The sequence below is a fragment of the Boleophthalmus pectinirostris genome, unplaced genomic scaffold, assembly GCF_026225935.1.
Source record: "Boleophthalmus pectinirostris isolate CB_2022bp ecotype Guang Dong unplaced genomic scaffold, ASM2622593v1 HiC_scaffold_2423, whole genome shotgun sequence".
NCBI classification, from domain to species: Eukaryota; Metazoa; Chordata; class Actinopteri; order Gobiiformes; family Gobiidae; genus Boleophthalmus; species Boleophthalmus pectinirostris.
In genome coordinates, this window is record NW_026571224.1 from 1 (window position 1) to 18,549 (window position 18,549).

An 18,549-nucleotide genomic window follows, 5' to 3' on the forward strand; every position below is an offset into this window, starting at 1 on the left:
CGCCCCTGCTGGCCAGTAGTGGAAAATGCAATTTGTCCGTAATAGACTTTTTTGCTTGTCATCATGCATAGAATTTAATTTCCGAATTTGGTCCAAATCCGATAATGTTGACGTTTCATGTCTATGCTAGGGGGCGCTATAGAGTTCACTTTTATTAGATTTCATATTTCATTACATTCACACGAGCATCACGCAATTGTGATTTGAATTTGAGTTCTCTCGGACAATGCCTGTGGCCGTGACAGGTCACCGAAAAAACAATAATTTATAATAATAATAAACAAACGTAAGAAACCGGCGAAAAACAATACCCCTCGCCCCTAACTTTGTTAGTGGCGAGGGCCAATAATAATAGAGCGTAAGAAACCGAGCAAAAACAATACCCCTCGCCCCTAACTTTGTTAGTGGCGAGGGCCAAATATTAAGATAGAAATCATCAAAAAAGTTTGAAAACTGCTCACTGTACCAGCTAGTCAAGAGCTGCCAACCGTGACCATGGCAACCACAGGTTCTATTTTGCATTTACATGCATTTTATTGATCAAGAATATAATTTCCTTGTCTCCATGAAGATTTGTTTTGTGCAATTCTGTGGAACATCTTAGACGGAACAATAACATCTGCATGGAGAACAGAAGGTTGCCCCTGAAGGACGGAGCTCCAAGACCCATGACAGCCATCCGAGCAGCAGGCTTCACGTCAGCCCTGACCAGAGGTGAGACCAGCTCAAACTGTCATGTCACTGCTTACGCGGAGTTACCACTTTTCTGTGACAAAAACTGAACCAAAGACTAGATAGATAGATGGAAAAAGGAGAAATGTCAGTTTCTAGTCAAATACTCCTCAGTTACACATAATGCAAATCCACTGCCCCACACCAAACATCTCTACCACAGAGCAGCTGTCTGACTGACCAACACAGTCATCACAGACACTGAGCATCCTCTCCATAACCTCTTCAGCTTCTACCCTCAGGCAGCAGGAGAACTCATCGACTGTGGACTGTGTGACGTCACCCATAGTCTTTAGCTTCAGTCAAATGAAGGTCATGAGGTTTGCAGTTACAGGGGGAATTTGGAGCCAAGCTCCATATTAAGAAAAGGAATTCATTTATGGACAAAAATCATTGTGTTTTAGGATGTGAAAATGTCAGCCAGTGTCATGACATGTAGAAACAAATTTTCTTCAGGGACGATACATATGCTATCATATATGTCTGATTTCAGGCAGCACCTTTGATCCACTTGGCCAGTCCAGAGGTCCGGCTCCTCCCCTGGAGGCCAAGAATGAAGACCTGTAAGTGTATTGCAGTAGTATGTGCCACAGGGTCAATACTTTCTACCAGTTTGGAAAATTATTTCTCCAAACTACAGAACACAAACTGTAAGCTCCTTTGTAAACTCACAAGAAAAAAGCACCATGAGCATATCATTAGGCTGAGATTTAGTCTATATGATTTAAAGCACAAAACTGTACACAGCAATTTGACAAACCTAATGCAGTGTGCAGTAGTTTCATTAGTAGGATATACGCTGGTTGTGTTGTGATAGCACTCTGAAGGGAGAGTGACTTGGCATGAGGAGCAAAGGGAGGGGGGCTTAGAAGGTAAACAAAGTGAAACATATTAATACATGTTTTCTGTGAATGCAGCATTTTCAAAATAATAAAAGATAACCTGGTGATCTAAATATGTTATGTGTTAGCAATTAATATGCCCTAGAATTAAAATACCCCCTCATTAATTAATAAATTAAATCTGAAATGTGCATGAATTACACTAATCATAAGGCAGATTTCACAAATAATGTAAATTATTTATTTGTTTTTGCTGTAAAAGATACAGATAAGAGTACCAAGCGTCAAAATGGCGTAATAAGAGCAGTAGTATGACTAGATCCTTACCAATACCTTTTCCGTAAACAGCACAGACCACTTCGGCTTGGTGGTTGCTTGTATTGATTTGTGCTTGACTTGTTTTCGTATGTCTTAGGCCCGAGGAGAAGATCAAGCTGCTGGAGAAGAGAGTGAACGAGCTGATCGAGGAGAGCTGCATGGCACACAGCATAGGCTCCTCACAGCTGGTACATGCTCGTTTAGACCTCCACACTAGTCTCACTTTCACTTTCTACAGCTTTTAATCTGTCATAATCATGGTGTTCTGTTCTCGAGGCTCTTGAAAAGGCAAAAGAAGCGGGCAGGAAGGAGCGTGCGTTGGTGAGGCAGAGGGAGCAGACTGGGAACAGGGACCAAGCCAATCTAGACCTGACTTACTCTGTAAGTACAGCTCAGGCAGCTCTGCACATTGTGTGTGTGTGTGTGTGTGTGTGTGTGTGTGACCCTGTGCGTAGAAGGAGTGCATGTCACCCTGTGTGTTACATGAACGTGCATATGTCCCTGTGTCAGAGTGTGCATGTGACACTGTCCTTCTTTCAGGTGCTCCTTAACCTGGCCAATCAGTATGCCAACAACGAGATGTACACGGAGGCCCTCAACTCCTACCAGGTCCTCATCAAAAACAAGATGTTTAGCAATGCAGGTAAGCCACAGTCAGTCCAGCTGTGCCCACTCACTATCTGCTGGGCTTCTAAGTATTTTATATCCCCTAAAGGGGGCGCAAAGTCAGAGAAGCTTTTCTTTATTAAAACAGATTGAATTGTTTATGGATATGGGGGTGTGCATGGTTGTGTTATACGCACACAGTGCACAGTGCTCTGACAATAAATGATTAATAGCATTTTATTGGCTACTCTATATGTCAATTCAAACACCTGTTAGAAATAGATCATGTTTTTCACCACAGAAGATTGTACACTTATAGTACTTTGAATCTATAAGTGATATGCTGCATTTCAAATGTCTCATCTGTCCAAAAGGCAGACTGAAGGTCAACATGGCAAACATCTATGTGAAGCAAAAGAACTACCCCAAAGCCATCAAGTTCTACCGCATGGCTCTGGACCAGATCTCCAATGCTCACAAGGAGGTGCGTATCAACATCCAGCAGAACATCGGCCTGGTCTTTGTGCTCATGGGACAGTACTCAGACGCCATCACCTCCTACGAGCACATCATGAGCGAGTGCCCCAACATCAAGGCTGGCTTCAACCTGCTTCTGTGCTACTTCGCCCTGGGGGACCGAGACCGCATGAAGAGCGCCTTTCAGAAGCTCATCTCTGTCCCTCTCAACATCGACGACGAGGACAAGTATATCTCTCACAGTGTGAGTACTAACTAACTACACACTCTGCTTACTTACTCTGTACTCTGTCCTCTGTACTCTGTACAGTATACATAGGATATTCAGCTATTGAGAAATTACAGTTACATGACACTGGGAGTGTTCTTCATACATCTCTATTGGCCAAATGTGCAGCAGGTACCATGGAGACACAATGCACACATTAAACACAGACAAAAACATTTAAGATAATAGCAAAAATCATCTTACCTGTTGTACTTCCAGCTAAGTCATCTTTTTCTAGGTAGATTGTGTTAAAATAAAGCTCAGATTAATGTCTAACTTGAGTAACAGAGCTTCAGACAGAGTAGTGTCTACATTTAGCTTCACACCCTCAGAGAATTTTGAAAACATTAGCTGCAAAAGTATAAGTTTGCTTTTCCCACTAAAATACAACATTCAGCTCATGAACATATTCTTCAACTGTTTTAATAATTTGTGTAAAAGTTAATCTAGAGCTTTCACTTTGTCAGACACCTGCTTACACCTTATATCTGCTTGTGTTTCAGGATGACCCTACCTCCAACATGGTCATCGAGGCCATCAAGAACGACCGGCTTCATCAGATGGAGAGGAATCTGTAGGTACCATGTGACCATGACAAACTTGATACAGATACTGATAATTTGCTGCTGATGTCGTCAACATTCTCCGGGGGTGTGATGCTAACTGTATTCAAAGCTCTGCCAGAAGCTCTATTAGACTTTAAAGATCACATATTGGGCTTGAGCCAGCTATATAATTATAATCTATGACACCCATGGATCAGTGTTATAATTCCCACATTTTAAATCACAATAGCCATCTGAAACAACTTCATTAAAGAAACAATCTGCAGACTTCTGCATTTATAAAAATGCAGGGGGAGCTGATGTCATCTTAAACACAACAGAGTCGGTGTTATGAATCTGTTGGGGTGAAGTTTAAATGTCTCATACCATGTACACCACAGAAAAGAGTCCTCCGTAGACACAGTGGTTGTCATAGCATACCCTGCTACGTGTCACATCAAGACATGAAAGCGAATTTTGCATTGTAGCTTCTTAAAACACCATCATGCAACCTTTTGTAGGCTTGACTGTTCAGTGAGGTAGTGCACGCATGAGACTGGTGTCGGTGAATGTGGCATCTTGAAAGCAATAAGCAATTAAGGATTACTTTTTAAAATTAAAATTATTTTCTTTTATTTTCTTAATCATGATACGTGCATGTTTAAGAAAATAAACATCAGAATCACTCCAAATACAACTGCAAGAGGTTAAAAGAGAAAGGAAAACAGCTATAACATGGTTAAAAAAGCTCTGAAATTTTGCATTATAGGTTAACTTTAAATAATCTTTATTTTAACACAATCTGACCAGAAAGAGCTTATCTAGGTGAGATGATTTGTGTCCTTAAACAAGTCTCTCCCACATAAAATTACACTCACAATCTAGCCAGCCAACATTTTCTCTCATCTTTTTTGTTGAAGATGAAACACATAAATGAACGCTTACATTGATCACATGCTCCTGAAATGTGTTGCTTCTGTCCACTTTTCTTTTTTTTTTTCTTCTTTTTTTTTGTATCTTAAAATTTTTTAGACAGTGTTTGCAAATGTGTGCATTGTGTGTCCATGGTAACTGCTGATCATTGCACCATAGAGATACATAGAGAACACCCCCAGTGTGATGTCAATGGAAACTATCAATGGTGGTCATGTGTCTAGACTCCCATAGGACTGTTTATACATGCGTTACACTCATGTCTTTCTGTAGGAAAGCTCTGGCTGAAAAGTACATTATGACAGCAGCCAAGCTCATCGCTCCAGCCATCGAGTCGTCTTTCGCTGTGGGCTTTGACTGGTGAGCCTCCGAACACACTCTACTTCATTATTAAAGAGCCCATATGACATCATTGTCTGATCTATGTTATAATGTTGTATCCTCATCAAAAACATATCTGGACTTATGTTTTGCATATTTAGGTAGGAAGTGCTCCACTGTGTTTTAAACTCCATACATCTTCTCTAGAATCATTCGGATAATTTCAGTCTGTGAGAGAGCTGTAAACCACGGCCTCACTTATTGTAGGGCCGGGTGATATGGGAAAAAAATTATCACAATTTTATTTTCTTATATTGATCTCTATTTTTAATTAGCTTTTCTTCCATCCTATTAAAAGATAGACAGAGTAGAGTGTCAGGACCACTAACAGTTTTTATTTCGACTGGACTGGTAATTACAGAGAAATCCACATGTAAAGTTTGGAATACATTTGTAGGTGAGGAGAAATAAAGACACAAGACAAAGAGATGCGCTGCGGCCCTTCCTGCTTTTTCTTAAACAAGAGAGCATATCCTCATCAGCACTCCACACTCTAACTGCCACGTGATTGGCTGTAGTTCTGTCCATTAAAATGAGCATGCTTTATCAAGATCGACCTAGGTAGAGATTGAATCGAGCTTCTGATTTTTGGCACAGCTCTTCTTATCAGGTGTATACATTCAAGTTTGATGTGCTTGCAATAATGTGCATCAAATTAAATATTTACATAAATTACAGTTACATCCTCACTTTAATTATTAATTATTATTAAGTTGCCAAGTTTGTTTTCCCCTCTTTCACTCCTCTTTTCCTTTCCTTCAAGCTGATTGGCAGAGGCACTGATTTGGAGGTGCACCTTTCTCAATGCAGGCCTGGTGTACACTGCAGGTGGACTCTGTCAAGTGCTACTGTGGGATTTTTTATTAAATAACTATACACTGAATTATTTAAAAAAAAACTTAATGCAGTTGCTAATGCTGTTGCCAGTCTTTACTGAACAAAAGGTAAAACATAGCTGTTGAAAACTACCATTTCATGACGTCGTAAGGTGGAAGGACCATTTTGAGCTTTAAAGATATAAACAGACTAATAATAAAGGGTTACTTGGTTTGTTTTTGAGGAGGTAATAATATTCTAACGTGGCTTAAAGCTCACAATCAATTTTATAATTTTTTATTATTATAATATAGGACCTTCAAACATGTTCACACTGTAAAAAACTAACATTGCACTGCTCAGTTATGGAAGAAGTCAACTCATTTGGTTTATAATTCAAAGCATGATTATTTGAAACAATCTATGTACTGCCAGTACAGTTTTTGTATTTGGGTAAATTTGTACTTAATTTGCACAAGTGACTGAGTACAACGTTGGAAGTTAATATAATTGGAAGGACAGAACCTTCAATAGGGCACAGAGCTTTGTATTTTAAAATGACAGAACAAAAAAATAGAAGAAGCAGTGCATGAAACGGAACTGTTCAAAGCATTTCATATTGTCAAATGTCAACAAATGTCACTTGTCTTACTCGCAGTGGGAGGGGTAACTAAAACTTTTACTGTTGCACTGTAACCCAAAACATGCTACATAGGTCTCCAGGAAAAATTGCTGATAGCTAATGGAGGTCCGTTAAATACAATCAATCAATTAATTGCTGTAGTTGTTGTAGTAACTCAAGTAGGAGTAGAAGTTGTGTCCAGAAACTACTTAGACAAGTACAATTGTATTAAGAAGTTATGCAAGTAGGTCTTATAATATGAAAAGCCATGGTGTGTGTGTCTGTCTCTGCTCAGGTGTGTGGAGATGGTGAAGAACTCTCAGTATGTGGAACTAGCCAATGACCTGGAGATAAACAAGGCCATTACCTATCTCCGGCAGAAGGACTTTAATAAGGTCAGCACACCCACAGTCCATCTCAAATCACCCCCTTGTCCATACTTATCTGTATTTGTAACAGCTTCCTGTGTCCTGTGCTGTTGGTTTGGCCGTTGGTAAATGATCTTGAGGGAGTGACTCAAGTTTTTGAACCTTTAGATTTCCCTGTAGTTGCTGTACTGACCAACTCCTACTAGTGTTGTCACAATACTAAAATTTCAAACTTGATTTCGATACTAAGGAATGGACTTGATACTATTCCCTTTTTAGAGCACTATTTTGGGGTCATGCCATTTTTAGTGTTGTCTGAATGTCCAGTTGGTGAAAAAGACCAGACAATATAGACCATTATGCATTGTGAGAGTTGGGAAAACAACAGCGTTCAGTGGCAGGTGTTTAACTGGACACAACATGACTGAATAAAAGCAGATAAAAGCGCTGGTTTATCACACTGTTGATCTGTCATTATGAATAAAACATTCGTAAATAAACTTATGCTGTAAAGGTTCCTAGCGTTAGCTGCTTACCTTAGCTCCAGCTGCTGAAAGAGCAGTAATTTCACACAAAAAGCAAATAATCAAGTCTGTTTACATGATATCCAGCTTGACAAAAACTTGTATGCTTATTATTAGTCCATAAATACTTGCGTGATCATTATAAATGACCTAGACACCAGAGTTGCGTGACCAGAATGTAGTGAGCTGCATGTCTAAAATGCTCTTTGAATGAGCGCTCCATATAGTCCATTAAAGAGTGCATTCCTATGTAGTAAATGAGGGGTTAAGGACTGGATTTAACATTCAGACACAGCCATAGTACTTTCTTTTCCATTCTCATGTGGTCTTATACAGCTCGAGATCACTGTAAAGCTATTTAAGAAAGGTATCTAGTTTTGATACTAGTTAATATCTGATTTTAGATACTTTTGACAACCCTAGCTCCTACTTACACACATCTTTGTCTTGCTTTTGTCTCACTTCCTCCCACCCTGCATGCCTAAGGTTGAGGTATGTTAGTCTGTTTTGTTTCAGTCACAGCTTGTAGTTTACGTTGCATTGTTTCATGTAGCAGCCAAAGACAAACCAGTTAATCTTGACTAGAAACCTATCATTTTTTGGCATACTGTGGCCACTGTCAGGAATACATATGCTAAAAACTCCCATATCTGTTTCATTTTTCCAATTAAAAAAAACAATATTCAACTTTTGAAAGCTTTCACTGGGTTAATCAGCTATGTGGTAACTAATGGTAACAAGACCTCGCCTGGCAAATCCAGACTGATATCTCTCAGTATTTTTTTATATGTAGGATATCAGTCTGGTCTCTGCGTCCTCTTCGCTTCTAGAGTCCAACCAAATGTGATCACGTATGAAATGGTGTTTTGGAGATTTTTAAGATTTCTACCATGTTTTAGCATACGGTTACGGTTAGTTGTAACATTCTGTACAATGCTCAGCCCACAAGCCTACATCACCCTTGCTCCCACCCAACAATTCTCCATAAATATACATAAATGTGATACAAAACTGTACACAACACCTGATATGATGTGCAGTAGTTTCATTAGTGGGATGCATACTGAAGAGAAAGTAACTTAATGCAGGGAGCAAAGGGAAGGGAGAGTCAGAGAGTCAAAACGAAGGTGAAACTTATACATTCTTTTTGGTGAATATAGCATTTTCATAACAATAAAAAAATAACAGTGTGATCTAAATATGTTATGGGTTGGCAGTTAATACATCTTAGACATAAAATACCCCCTCTTTTGCTTCGCTCATTGTTTCTGCAGAAATCCACCATGTTTTTCAGTCCCTTGTGATATGTTTTTTTTTTTTTGTAAAACATTGCTTTTTGTTTTGGTAAGTGAGCACCATGCGTGTCCCTGATTGGCTAAGCCACCTATCAATCATGCCCATCTTAAAAACAGAAATTCACTTGTCTGGACTCAGTTCTTCATAATGTATTGAAGTGTGTATTCTGGTCCCAGGCAACACAAAATTAGTGTAATCTGTTATTAAAACAGAATTTTTGTAGAATTTTAGGTTTAATATGTTTTTGGACTGAAATAATGCGGTAATTATTATTACCACATAGCTGGTTAGCCTCCATCAACAAGATGGAGGCTTTAAGTTTTCATTAATTTTTTTTTTTTTTAAGTTTATGGCAGAAATGAATGGGAAATATACTTCAAAAAATGCAGCAGGATACTTAAGTATTGTGGTATCCTTAAGATTGGGTTAAGGGAAGGTATACTTTATTGAGCTATCACAAGGGGATGTTCTAAACATATCTGTATGGTGAAATGTTTAGCAGTCACCATGGTGATATAATACACACACTGAACCAAAGGTAAAGGTAGCTGTTAACTTGAAACCTACTACTGCATGACATCTCAAGGTGGCACTGAGCATTTTGAGCTTTTGACATGTAGACAGATTAATGATAAAGGTGAGGTGAGGTAACCACATTCTAACATGGCTTGAACTAATACAAACATTCTATACAATTTCAGAACATGTCTGATCAGTACATTTTGTTTTTTGCAGAGTACATTCTACTATCTAAATAATCACAGTCTTTGTGATTTGAGAATTGCAGCAACTCAATTGTGATTTCAAATCGATGGTGATATATTGTGCATATAATACCTGTGTTGTATGTAGTAGCTAAATCACGTACAGATCATCTTTTCTTTTGTGAGATAAATTCATTTGTACATAGTCCCTGACAAATAAGGATCACTAATCCTCCTGTGTAGTGCGTAGTTCTTCTGTCTGTCTACGGTGGATGTCCGTAGTGCCTTCTGCCCCTAGTGCTGACGGTGTGCCACAACTTATCCTCGATATGTAAACTAATGACACCAGCAGAACTAAACCCTGTGATTTGATTTTCAGGCTGTGGAGACTCTGAAAACTTTTGAGAAAAAGGACAGTCGGGTCAAGAGTGCAGCAGCCACTAATCTCTCCGGCCTCTACTTCCTGGTATGTTGTGATGCTCAGGTCCTCTCTATAGGTACTGGTCACTGACATCTTCATGTTTACTTTTTGATTTTTACAATTTTTGGGGAGATAATATATTCAATTAATATATAGCGCTTTTTGAATGCTCAAAGTATTTATAGTGCATTAGTCTTTCCCTCCATAGTTGGTGATAAGCTAGTAATGTAGCCACAAGTGCCCATGGATTGACAGAAGCGGGGCTGCATCATGGTCTTGCTGCTGTGTTGCAGCTCCACTGTGGGACTCTAATCTAGCTTGACACTTGTTTGTGTTTCCTTTTAAATTGGTTGCTTTTGGCACATGTTCTCGCACATGCAGCTTTCATAGATGGGGGCAGCAACAGCAGAACACTGCTCTTCATGTGACTGTCACTGCAACAAAATTGGACCAACACTGCAGTCACAGCTGGGCCGGGTGCCGTCTCAGTGACGCATACATCATTCATACACTAATGTGGCTGCAGTGTCCTGTCTAAAAACATGACTGTTGTATTCCTTAGAAGAACGTAACAGTTGCTTTACTATAGGTTTCCATGGCAACAATTCCCCTTCAGAGTAGTTTCTGATCCTGAATCTGTTGTCTGCCTACAGGAGAAGGACTTTGAGCAGGCTGATCGCTATGCTGATCTGGCCATGAGCGCGGACCGTTACAACCCCGCTGCTCTCACCAACAAGGGCAACACTGTGTACGTCCAGCATGATTATGAGAAGGCTGCCGAGTTCTACAAAGAAGCCCTACGGAACGACTCCTCCTGCACAGAGGCCCTCTACAACCTGGGTATGTGCATCCTAGTGCTTCTCCTGTGTATTTGCACTGTTGTACTCCATCTGTGTTAACATGTTAGAGAAAGAACAATGGCTCAGTCAGATCAGAAGCTCAGGATTCTGGTGCAGTTCTCAAATCACAAAGGTCATTCATTCAGTAATAGAATGCAGAGAAGAACATATTGTTTTTAGAAAAATCCTGACATTCCTTATTGATTCTTTGCAGCTGATGTCATCAACATTCCCTGGGGGTGTGAAGCTAACTGTAGGCACCCCTCTGTTTAGGGCTTTAATTTAACACAATCTGAAGAACTAGATTAGTTACAGTTCTAAAGGTGAGATGATTTTTACTGATAAACAAGTCCCTCTCAAATAAGATTAAGGTCGCAAGTTAGTTAGCATTAGCCAACAGTTTTTTTTAGTTAGACCCTCTCACCTTTTTTGTTGGAAAAAAAAAAACAAAAACAAAAACCACCAAAACAGGACCAGGAATGCTCACATTGATCACTATGAAAATGTGAGAAAAATGTTGTTTAAACACATTTAGTGTATTTTCTTGAGTTTTCAAATGTTAAAACTTTTTGGCAGTGTTTGTTAATGTTTGCATTATGTTGCAGTCCTTCTACCATAAACATACATGCAGAACACTCCCAGCGTGATGTCACTGCAAAGTATCAATTAGTTTGTCAGTTCGTACTTCAGTTTTCTCAAATTTGTATGTTTCTGGAGTTGTTTCTAACTAACGCACTCTCAACAGAGATTACTTTTTAATTAACCTTTGTAACCTCAATTGTCACAAAACCATGTCGCCCTAATCGGACTTTCCTTAGACATGGGCTGGATTGTGCTCACAGTTGTTTATCTGGAAGATGAATGCTGATGATTTCCCTTTGCTCTCTGTCCTGTCTTCCTTTCACACACAGGTCTGACCTATAAGAGGCTAAACCGACTAAAGGAGGCTCTGGACTGCTTCCACAAGCTCCACGCCATTCTAAGGAACTGTCCACAGGTCATGTACCAGCTTGCCTCTCTGTATCCTACCCACACTTTCAACAGAACAATGGATTCACTCACTTCTCTGACCAGTTTGAAATCTTTTATCTTATTTTTCTTATTTTTAGTACTTTTTCACATTCAGGTTCAGGTTAGAATTAGGATTAAAGTTAAGTTTAAAAACAGGTCATTTGGTGCCACATGATTGGCTGTTGACTTGTCTCCAGCTTTGGTGGGTCTGCTCTAGTGTTATTACCCTGCCATTCAAGTGGTCCTATTAAAATCCTAGACATTTGACTTAGTCGAATGATGTAGTGGTCATGTTTTCCTGAGCAGGCTGCGTTAGTTATGAGCTGGTGGAGGAACGTCCCCATGCAATGGACTGGCTCATGCAGGTGCTCACTGTGGTGCCCACAGACGCCAAAGTCCTGGCTAAACTGGGCGAGCTGCTCGACTGTGAAGGAGACAAGTCTCAGGCCTACCACTACTACTATGAGGTACTGTACCATACTCTTCACCCACAAAGTGCACAATATATCATACAGTATTACAATGATCACTATCGCTAAAACACAAAAGCTACACAGACCTGCCAGCCTCCTTGGAGATGTTATGGTTGTGCCAGGGATTTTTAACAGTATCAACTAAAATCAGGGTAGATAAATGCCGGTGGCCTGGCCAAGTTACAGGTCAGATCTGTGGAGAGGCATTTTTGAGCAATAAAACCACCTACCACTGAATAAATGCAAGATATGTTTTAGACCAGGGTTTTTCAAATTGGGTGAATGTGAGCCAGATGTGCACCGTTATTTTTTCTTCACATGTGTCGCGCCTCCCTAGTGGCTCTTTGGCGCCCCCCCAGGGGAGGCAGGTCTCACCTATTGAAAACCTGTGTTTTATTTTACTATTATGTCCCTAAATCAAAATATGATCATTAATAACAGACCAGTGAGGTGCCGTCTTTCCCCAGGTTTGCTCCCGCTAGCGTTAGCAACCGGTTTGATTGACAGTGTTGCTAAGAGGAAGGGGTGTTGCCTTCAGCAGCCTGATTGACTGAATTTCAAATTTGGAACTTGGCTCCAAATTCAGCCCTATAAGTGCTAGCCTTGATGAAGTTTATTTGTATGAAAGTGAACACTGTGTATGTGTCACACTCTCCTGTCTCTTCTGTGTACGGTATATGGGCAGTAGTGAGCTTAGTACACATGAGATGTTATATAGTATACAACTGCACAGATGTCTGCCCTCTCAGTCTTACAGGTACTTTCCGTCCAACATCGATGTGATCGAGTGGCTGGCAGCTTATCACATAGAGACGCATTTCTTTGAGAAGGCCATTCCATACTTTGAAAGAGCCATGCTAATACAGTAAGTTTACTCCAGGACAACAAAATTGCTATTTATTATTTATTATTGACCCGATGACCAAACAGCAATGAAACTGTGTGCAATTGAGGGGGAGAGGAGGAACTGTGTGATTGGCCTAACCGGTATCCCCTACAGCCAGGTGTTTGTATCAGAAAGTGGCTGTGGCCTCTAAAGTTTGGAGTTGACCAGAAAACTACAGATGTACCTCGTTTGTGCTAAAATGGCCAAAAAAGCACTAGGAACAGTAGACAATGCTATTAAAATACCATAGTGTTTCCAGTTAAATCTTCAAGGACACTATACCTGCACTATAAAAAAGCTGTTTCAGGGTTCTTATGACACTCTTTACTCTATACTTGCAGACCAACAGAAGTCAAATGGCAGCTCATGGTCGCAAGTTGCTTCAGAAGAAGTGGTAAGACACTTGCTTTTGTCTGTGTTTAAAAATTCACGCTCTCCTCGGGGTCACATAGACCTGAAGAATTTTTTTATTTTTTTTCCTTTCCGCTCTCTTGGGGCAGGTCAATCAGACCCAAAAATTTATTTTCAAATAAATTGGTGAGAAAATACATTTTTAACCTGTGAGGGTTAAAAATTGTGTGCAATCCCGTAGTTTCCGTGTAGGCTTCATAGCAATATTGTCAACTTTACGATAAAAATTTTAGAATAAAGACATTTCGCTGCTCATCCAAGCTTCTTCAATTCTGGTCAAGTGCTGGTTGGACACTGCTTTTGTATCTGTCTTTGTCTTTTTCAAAACTTGATGAGATTTTTTTTTAGCAATCTTTAATTGCTTATTTTTCAAACGCCATTTTGCCAATCTTCTCCCATTTAGATGAATATTGAATATTTAAAATGTGCAAATTAGAATATAATCCACAGATGACAGATTATAATAGCAGACACAAGCAAAATATGTCTTCTGTCAGAATTATTGTTGATTAAAAATGTTTATGCTATTTCACATCTCTGCAGGAAACTACCAGAAATCCTTGGAAACGTATAAAAAAATCCACAGCAGGTTTCCAGAAAATGTGGACTGTAAGTTTAAAGTTTGCTTTTAAAGCTGTATGTGGTGTGGAGGAGCTGGCTCTGACTGGGTCTTGTATGCAGGCCTGCGCTTCCTGGTGAGGCTGTGCACTGACAGGGGTCTGGCAGATGCTCAGGAGTATGCTGGAAAACTCAAGAAGCTGGTGAAGATGAAGGAGCTCCGGGAAACAGGTATGCACCATCAGGCAATACGATTCCCTTACGGTTCCTTACCATACATGACTAACGACACCGATAATAACATGATAGGCAATACTGCAATAATCACTGTACCGAACATGGTATTCAATATCATTTTTAATGTGGGACTAAATGCCCAATCTCCATCCATAGTAACAATTCAAAAGCTGCTGAACTTGGCAGTGCCTAGAGGCCTCATGAGGAGTATGCGGGGAAGGGGTGTAGCTATTCCAGTTTGTCGAACTCCGCCCCTGCAGCTGTGTGTGTGCGTGTGTGTGTGTGTGCTCGTGTGTGTGCATGTGTGCACGTGTCTAACTCCGTCTCTACAGGTTTCTGTCTAACCCAGGCCCTGCATGTACATCTAACTCCTTCCCTGCAGGTGTGTGTCCAACTCTGCTCTGCAGGGGTGTCTGTGTCTAAGTTAGAATCAGAAAAAAGTTGAGTTTTTTGTGGTAAAATCAGGCATGGCATTCCATACAAATATCTCTAACAAAATGTCATGTCAGACAATATATACACTGCTCAAAAAAAATTAAAGGAACACTTCAGATCACATTGTGAAATAAATATGCTGGATATTAAATATGGACAGGGCAATGTCTTAGGAAGAAAGCTCTCCTAGAGTAACTGCCTGTCTCCTGAAATCTCCTTCATGTTCTGGAGATTGTGCTGGAAGACACATTCAATCTTCTTGCAACAGCACATCCAGATGTACCACCCTGGAGAAGTTGGACAATCTGCATCTTCTGTAGGGTTCAAGGGACAATGGGCTTCATTTCTTAGTGAGCCAGAGTGTTGGAGACGTGTGGAGACACTTTTTAAAAAAATATTCCATCCAGTCCTTGTATTTGCAGAGGTCACTGGTGCTAGACTAGTGCATGTCAATGGTCATAGTTCTCCTGCCACTAAAAAAACAGTCGTACCCACTCCACAAAAACACCCGAAACAAATCTATTATTACACCAGACTGTCCATGTGAATGTCTGTGTTGATAGAATAATGTCTGATATAAAACTAACCTTACATCACATGAATTGTCACATGTTGAGGGACTATTATTTTCTCATATATATCAGTCCGCTGCTGCCGAGCTTTCTCTCAGGAAGTTCAACTCACTGCTGCTGCTCACACAGAAATCCTTCAAATGCAAGATTGGTTTTACCTAAAATTATTCCATCAACACAGACACTCACATGGACAGTCTGGTGTAATAACAGAATTGCTTTGGGTTTTGCTTTCGGGGGGCAGGATAACTGTGGCCATTGACATGCACTAGCCTAGCACCAGCGACCTCTGCTGCAAAGACAAGGACTGGATTGAATATTTTAAAAAGTCTCCACACGTCTCCAACACTGTGGATCACTAGTAAATCAGGTCCTATGTCCAAAATTTGTCTAAACTGTCCCTTGAAGTAATGGCCTCATACTCCCAGTAGTGATCACTGCAGCCAAAGCAGCACTTGAGGAAAAGCCAAAAAAGACCAAGAGGGAGAAACTTGAAATGACCTTCACATGTAAAACCAGTCCTGTTTTAGGGTTTGCTCTAGTGTCACCTGTTCTTCATTTCCATTAAAAGAGGAGCATCCTTTTGTTCCTAAGACATTAACCTGTCTGTATTTGTAGAGATGTCAAATTTATATTATTTCACATGGAGAAAGTGTTTCTTTCATTTCTGGAGCAGTATAGTTGTAGTTTTCTTGCTCAGCCTATTTGTCTGTTCTGGTGCAGAGGGTGAAGTCAGGACATGAAGGCAGTGCCAAAAAACCGGAGAGAGGGCAGTGCTGGGAGCACAGGTGAGTCTTGGAGCCCGCAAAACCTGGGTTGCAGCCACCTCACCTCTTCCTATGCTGGTTTTTTATATAATAACACACTACTAGTATTTTTGGTTTATATTTACAATAAACAAATCAGTGAGTTGTACATCAGTAAAACCTAATAACCGCCTGTCTCCCTCTTCTGCGCGGCATAGAGGACATAAAGACAGGTAAGCCATTGCTGTCCTCTGTTCATCACTGCTGTTCCTCTGTTCATCACTGCTGTCCTCTGTGTCCTCTGTCACTGCTGTCTCTGTCCCTCACTGCTGTCCTCTGTCCCTCACTGCTGTCGTCTGTCGTCTGTCCTCTCACTGCTGTCCTCTGTCCCTCACTGCTGTCCTCTGTCCTCACTGCTGTCCTCTGTCACTGCTGTCGTCTGTCCCTCTCACTGCTGTCTCTGTCCCTCTGTCCCTCACTGCTGTCGTCTCACTGCTGTCCTCTGTCCCTCACTGCTGTCCTCTGTCCTCACTGCTGTCTGCTGTCCTCTGTCCCTCACTGCTGTCGTCTGTCCCTCACTGCTGTCCTCTGCTGTCGTCCTCACTGCTGTCACTGCTGTCGTCTGTCCCTCACTGCTGTCCTCTGTCCCTCACTGCTGTCCTACTGCTGTACTGCTGTCGTCTGTCCCTCACTGCTGTCTCCTTTGCTTTGGATCCTCCCTGGATGAGTGAAGCTTTCATTAATAAGTTATTTAATGCTAATCAACAATACACCAGACACTGAGACTGTGGCTGAATCATTCAGATAAAAAAAACTTTCAGAGCCTAATTAATGTACAGCATGATTAGCTGCCAAAATCCAGTTCTACCGTGAGTCTAGAGCTTTGTAAGTCTGGTAAAAGGCTTTGGCTTTCTTCAATCTCTGATGATGTGTTTATCCCGGTGCAACAGTAATCCACAATCCCTGAAACTCCAGTAAAGTTTGTTGATTGTGGCCCACACCATTTCTACTAGAATTCTCAGCTGCAACCACTGAGAACAACCTTAACTGAACACAACTTCAGATGTGACTGCGTATTCTTGGTACTAATTGGAAGTTTGTGGATCTAAGCCTGTTCAAGATGCCTTCATTTGAATGGCAGCTATTAGGGAGGGGAACTTGTGAGTGAGCCAGAGTTGGGGACAGGGGACCAGGGCTCTGCTGGTAAACAGGTCAGCACTGAGTGCTTCCACAGACTACCTGAGAAATTTCCCTCAGCTGTGCCAAACCCGCAGGCCCATATGGTTTTCTGTTCAGCACAAAATGTCTCTGTCTCTGCTCATATTTTTACAGTGAAATTTGTTCATATCATTGTTAAAGAAAAAGCATGCACATAACATTTGAGGCTAAATATATGACTTTGTACTAGTATTAGCCCCTCAAGCAATGAGGACATAATCAGCAACTGTTTCCCAGTATTCAGAGGTTCATTCACCTAACTGTAAGAAAATAGTGTACTACAAATGTTGCATCATGTAATGTTGTCATACCAAAATAAGTAATGTACAGATGGCTTTTAGATATCATATTTAGTGTTTGAGTAAACTAGATCTAATTGGAAATTGTCGTAAAAATGTCAAAATTTTTGACATTTTACCACATTTTTTCAAATTATAAATCTACTGTAATCCCATGCAGTTGTTATAGTGGATTTAATGGACACAAAAACGTGATAGCTTGTGTGTCTGTCTGATGCATGTGCTGTATGAGTTCTCCATGTTGACTGTTGAGGAGGTGTGAACATCGGGGGAGCGTTGAATTTATCTGCCCCCTCTGAAAGCTGGCCCTGGTCCCACTAAAGGTCCACCTCCTCCTGTGTTTGCAGACAGTGGACACAGCAGCAGCAGCCGAGGAGAGCGCCTGAGCTCCAGACTTCGCTCACTGCCTGGGAACCACGAGCCCTATGAGACCAGCAATCCCAAGGAACTGGGTGAGACCTGGGGGCGTAGAGGCAGGAGGATGGGATAGAGACATGGGAGGGTGGAAGAAAGAAAGATGTTTTTATCTCACATACAATCCCATCTTTTTGTTCCCACTGGAATTGTCGCGTGTGCGCAGATGCATCCTATGTGGACCCCCTGGGACCACAGGTGGATAGGCCCAAGACTGGAGCCAAGAAGCGTCAGGAGGAGGACTTTGAGGACGAGGAACTGGGGGACGAGCTGCTGCCTGAGTAGTCCCTGTCCACAGCATAGATCACAAGTGCTCTCACCTGTATTTCTACCTCATTTGGTTTCCTGTAGTTTTTTTTTTTGTTTTTCTTTTTGGGGGGGGACATTATTTTCCACAATAAAAGTGGTTTCTTTCTTTTTTGTTTTGCTTCTTCTTTTGCTCTTCGCAGCAATTGCAGCTTCTAGTGTTGAAGTTTGAAGTAAAGTGATGAGCGCCCTCTGTGTCAGTAATTCTAAACAGAACAAGGGAAACATATTCTTCCTGATTCAGTCAATGCCTTACCCCCTCCTCCTCACTCACCCATCCCTCTCCCTCAC

The 18,549-nt window shown here is 40.9% G+C and overlaps 1 protein-coding gene across 1 annotated transcript; it reads left to right on the plus strand.

The window, feature by feature from the left end:
* Positions 1-494: 494 nt before the first annotated feature.
* On the plus strand, positions 495-18,347 carry LOC110153397 (intraflagellar transport protein 88 homolog). The gene is given in 21 exon segments (XM_055159705.1): positions 495-714; positions 1,226-1,295; positions 1,990-2,080; positions 2,169-2,273; positions 2,433-2,535; positions 2,873-3,219; positions 3,747-3,817; positions 4,995-5,081; positions 6,836-6,935; positions 9,812-9,898; positions 10,507-10,693; positions 11,604-11,712; positions 12,020-12,170; positions 12,926-13,041; positions 13,404-13,456; positions 14,017-14,082; positions 14,155-14,262; positions 15,976-16,028; positions 16,030-16,063; positions 17,886-17,990; positions 18,119-18,347. Coding segments are annotated over 21 exon segments (2,253 nt in total). The 5' UTR covers positions 495-623; the 3' UTR covers positions 18,238-18,347.
* Positions 18,348-18,549: the final 202 nt, after the last annotated feature.